This window comes from Cibotium barometz, chromosome 66 (genome assembly GCF_041138505.1).
Source record: "Cibotium barometz isolate CiBa-2024 chromosome 66, ASM4113850v1, whole genome shotgun sequence".
Taxonomy (NCBI): domain Eukaryota; kingdom Viridiplantae; phylum Streptophyta; class Polypodiopsida; order Cyatheales; family Cibotiaceae; genus Cibotium; species Cibotium barometz.
This window is the reverse complement of record NC_141111.1, coordinates 8,872,686-8,876,990: the sequence shown is the minus strand read 5'-3', so window position 1 is coordinate 8,876,990 and position 4,305 is coordinate 8,872,686. Positions and strand designations below refer to the sequence as shown.

The following is a 4,305-nucleotide window of genomic DNA, read 5'->3' as shown; positions in this document are numbered from 1 at the left end:
TAGTATTGCTGTCGGCCACCTGTACTCGATTGCCATGTCATCACCACCACATCACCGCCGCCACATCATCATTGCTACGTGGCAGTGCCCATGTCAACTTTGTTGTCCGACTCTGTCTGTCAGCTGCTATCAGATATCCGGCTACGCCCTACATACTCGTAGGTGTGTCGCGATTTGCTAGTCCTGGGCTCTATATCAAATGTAATACTATTAGTGCAATGAAAGTGAACAGAGATAGATGCTCAATGGAAGACTTGCAGCACAAACAATCATTTCACAAATATCCTAATCTAAACTTGTATTAATACAAACAAAAAATGTACAACTGAATGTTCTCATGTACAAAAGGTGATCAATCTCTGAGACTCTCAGACCAAGTTGCAGTAAACCTGCCCAGTCCTGTGCAAATGCTGGTTGCAAATCCGCTTCTTTCAATCACATTGAAGATTATTTCCAAGAAGAAGTCCATGAAGAATAGTCGATTATTGTTGTGGGAGCTGGTGCCCCTATTTACAGGACCCTATGGAACTGGTCCGCCTGTGGTCTGCATGTGGCTCAACCTGAATACCCAACCTGCCCGCTGAGACCTGTCCGGCTTGGGCCACCCATGTGGCTTTCCACCTGGTCCTGTCTGGCGCCCATCTGGCTCTGCCCAGTGCCTATGCACTGCTGTCTGCTCTGTGGATGTTCCACAGTGTATGGGTATCTCCTTGGGTGTTTTAATTAAGGCACACGTGAAACCCAACTTCTCCCTTGAGCCTGTGTCACACATCTTTCTTTGCATTATAAATGTCCTGTAAGACATTAGGACATAAACAAAGCGTCCTTTTCATCCAAACCCAGTGTGTTGAAAGGCCTGTTTTCCAAGCTCCACATTTCCACAATTTCTACAAGCACCCAAAACAGTATGCCACACCACAAAATTGGGACATAAATGCATCTCCTTTATCATTGCTACTGCCTTGTCTACTTGGCCTGCACGGCCAAGGAGGTCAACCATGCAGGTGTGGTGCTCAATAGTGGGAGCGATGCCATAGTCTTTGCTCATGGCCTCAAAGTACATTTGGCTCTTACTAAATAGACCTGTGCGACTACAAGCATTGAGAACAATGATGAAGGTGACCCGATCTGGCTTTAAACCTTCTCCTAGCATTCTGTCAAAGAGATGGAGAACATTCTCACTTTCTCCAAGCTGGGCATATCCTGCCATTAGTGAATTGCATGAGACTATGTCTCGAACTGGAAGGTTGTCAAACACCTGCTGTGCTATGGCAAGTGAGCCACATTTGGCATACATATCGACCAAGGTGTTGGCGATAACAAGGTCCCTTTCTAGCAAGCCATGTCTTTCAATCTCAGCATGTATTTCTCGTCCCTTATCTGCGGCTCCTATGCTGCCACAAGCTTTCAAGCTGCAAACAAACGTCACAGCATTTGGAGAGACACCCTCGAGTCGCATTTGTTCGACACACTTGAGTGCTTCCTCACCATGCCCATGTTTGGCATATGCTGCCACAAGTGCATTCCACGAGACTACGTTTCGGACTGGAAGTTTGTCAAACACGTGATGTGCTTTTGAAAGCAAACCACATTTAGCATACATATCCACCAAGGTGCTGCCAACAAAAAGGTCTCTCTCCAGCAACCCCTTTCTTTCAATCTCAGCATGCATTTCTTGGCCTTTGTGTGTGGCTCCAATGCCGCCACACGCTTTCAAGATGCAAACAAATGTAACACCATTCGGGGAAACACCGTCAAGTAGCATCTCTTCAAAACACTTGAGTGCTTCCTCACCATGCCCATGTTCAGCATATCCTGCTATTAGTGCAGTCCATGAGACAACATCTCGAGCTGGAAGCTTGTCAAACACTTGCTGTGCTTTGGCAAGCAAACCACATTTGGCATACATATCCACCAAGGTGCTGACAATGGCAAGGTTTATTTCCAGCGACCTGTTTCTTACAATCTCAGCATGTATTTCTCCACCCTTGACTGTGGCTCCTAGGCTGCCACAAGCTTTCAAGCTGAAAACAAGCGTCACAGCATTTGGGGAGAGACCCTCAAGTCGCATCTGTTCAAAGCACTTTAGCGCTTCCTGACCATGCCCATGTTCCGCATATCCTGCAATTAATGCATTCCATGAGACTACATTTCGAACTGGAAGCTTGTCAAAGACCTGCTGAGCTTTAGCAAGTGACCCACATCTGGCATACATATCAACCAAGGTGTTGCCCAAAGTAAGGTCTCTTTCCAACAAACCCTTTCTTTCAATCTCAGCATGTATTTCTCCGCCCTTATCTGTGGCTCTTATGTTGCGACAAGCTTTCAAGCAGCAAAGAAACGTGACAGCATTAGGGGACACACCCTCGAATTGCATCTGTTCAAAACACTTTAGTGATTCATTACCGTGGCCATGTTCAGCATATCCTGCGATCAAAGCATTCCACGAGACCACGTTTCGAACTGGAAGCTTGTCAAACACTAGCTGTGCTTTTGCAAGCAAACCACATTTAGCATACATATCGACCAAGGTGCTGCCAACAACAAGGTCGCTTTCCAGTAACCCCTGTCTTTCAATCTCAGCATGTATTTCTCGACCCTTGCCTCCAGCTCCTATGCTGCCACAAGCTTTCAAGATGCAAACAAATGTGGCAGCATTCGGGGAGACGCCGTCAAGTTGCATTTGTTCAAAACACTTGAGTGCTTCCTTGCCGTGCCCATGTTCAGCATATCCTGCAACTAGAGCCGTCCATGAGACAACATTTCGAACTGGAAGCTTGTCAAACACTTTTTGTGCTGTGGCAAGCGAGCCACATTTAGCATACATATCAACCAAGGTGCTGCCAACAAAAAGGTCTCTTTCCAACAAGCCCCGTCTTTCAATATCAGCATGTATTTCTCGGCCCTTGCCTGTGGCTCCTATGCTGCCACAAGCTTTTAAGCTGCAGACAAATGTGACAGCATTCGGGGAGACACCCTCAAGTTGCATCCGTTCAAAACACTTGAGAGCTTCCTCACCATACCCATATTCAGTGTATCCAGCCATTAGTGCAGTCCATGAGACTACGTCTTGAACTGGAAGCTCGTCAAACACTTGCTGTGCTTTGGCAAGTGAGCCACATTTAGCATACATATCGACCAAGCTGCCGCCAACAAAAAGGTCTCTTTCAAGCAACCCCATTCTAGAAACCTCAGTATGTATTTCAATGCCTCTTTGCAGATCTTTCAGCTTCGCACAAGCCTTCAGCAAGGCCACAAAAGTATGGCCACTAGGATGTCCAGAATCATCTTTTTGCATTTTCTGGTACAAGGTGAGAGCATGCTGTGGCTTCCCACACTGGACATAACCAGTGATGAGGGAATTGCAGGACAACTCATTCTGATACACCAACCTGTCGAAAACCTGCTGGGCATCATGCATGCTTCCAACTTCCACCAACATCGAGACGAGATAGTTCCCCAGTGATCTATGAGATTCCAACCCACTTTGGCGCATGTAGGCATGCAAGCGCAGCGCATGAGCCCGGTCTCTCTCCTTGCTGCACTTGTGCAAGATGCGAGCAAAGTCCTCAAGGAAAGGCTGGGACAGCAGCCCTTCTTCAGGGGAAGGCAGTGCCTCATCTAAGCTAAGCGTCCTCCATCCAGTAGTGTTCTCTTCTTCTTCTTCTTCTTCATGTGCTTTGTTTAATCCCTCTTGGATTAGCCTGTCTTTAACCCAACTTGGAGTGTACCCGCCGTCCATCCATAGCGATTCCCGGGTAACATTATGTTTTAAATCTGGTGCTCTTGAGTTTGTCTGTGACACACACAAAGGACAGAGAGGCGAGTAACTGATCAACAGAGCATCATCACTTACTTAAAGCAAGTAAGGGACTTACTTTGCTCTTTCGGTTGTCAGACCACTGAGAGGGATCTCTCATGTACTCCTTCCATAAGCGCTCGGTCCGCGCTCGTGAGGTCTGCATGGGACATAACTATATATTCCTACTGTGGCAGGCCTCTTTCCTTCTCGATACATTTAAATGGGGAAGCAGTATTTCTCGGCCAACAAACCTTACCATCACACCTTTAGAACATACATCTATCTATACAAAAAAATACATTAGACTCCTATTTCTAATGCACCGAGTGTCGATAAGACAGGTCGGGTTACGCTCAAATGCCAAACTCTTTGATTATTTAACACGTTAAGTTTGCTGTACCCAGGAGACATCTCATAATTTTTTAAATGCGTGTCCAACAACATTTCTGAATCAAATCTACGTCGCAACGAGCGTGTTGTACTCTTGTGTTTACAAGCTAAAG

At 46.3% G+C, this 4,305-nt stretch overlaps 1 protein-coding gene across 2 annotated transcripts; it reads right to left on the bottom strand.

The window, feature by feature from the left end:
- Window positions 1-272: 272 nt before the first annotated feature.
- LOC147602740 (pentatricopeptide repeat-containing protein At2g33680-like) lies at window positions 273-4,053 on the bottom strand. 2 transcript variants are annotated; one of them, XM_086797574.1, is made up of 2 exons: window positions 3,879-4,053; window positions 273-3,796 (listed from the first exon to the last, which is right to left on the bottom strand). In XM_086797574.1, the coding sequence occupies exons 1-2, from the start codon at window positions 3,963-3,965 to the stop codon at window positions 830-832; spliced, it is 3,054 nt and encodes a 1,017-aa protein (XP_086653700.1). In that variant the 5' UTR covers window positions 3,966-4,053; the 3' UTR covers window positions 273-829. The 2 variants fall into 2 exon arrangements, with proteins under 2 accessions (XP_086653700.1, XP_086653702.1); XM_086797576.1 differs by having other exon boundaries at window positions 273-3,830; window positions 3,879-4,008.
- Between the last annotated feature and the right edge of the window lie 252 nt (window positions 4,054-4,305).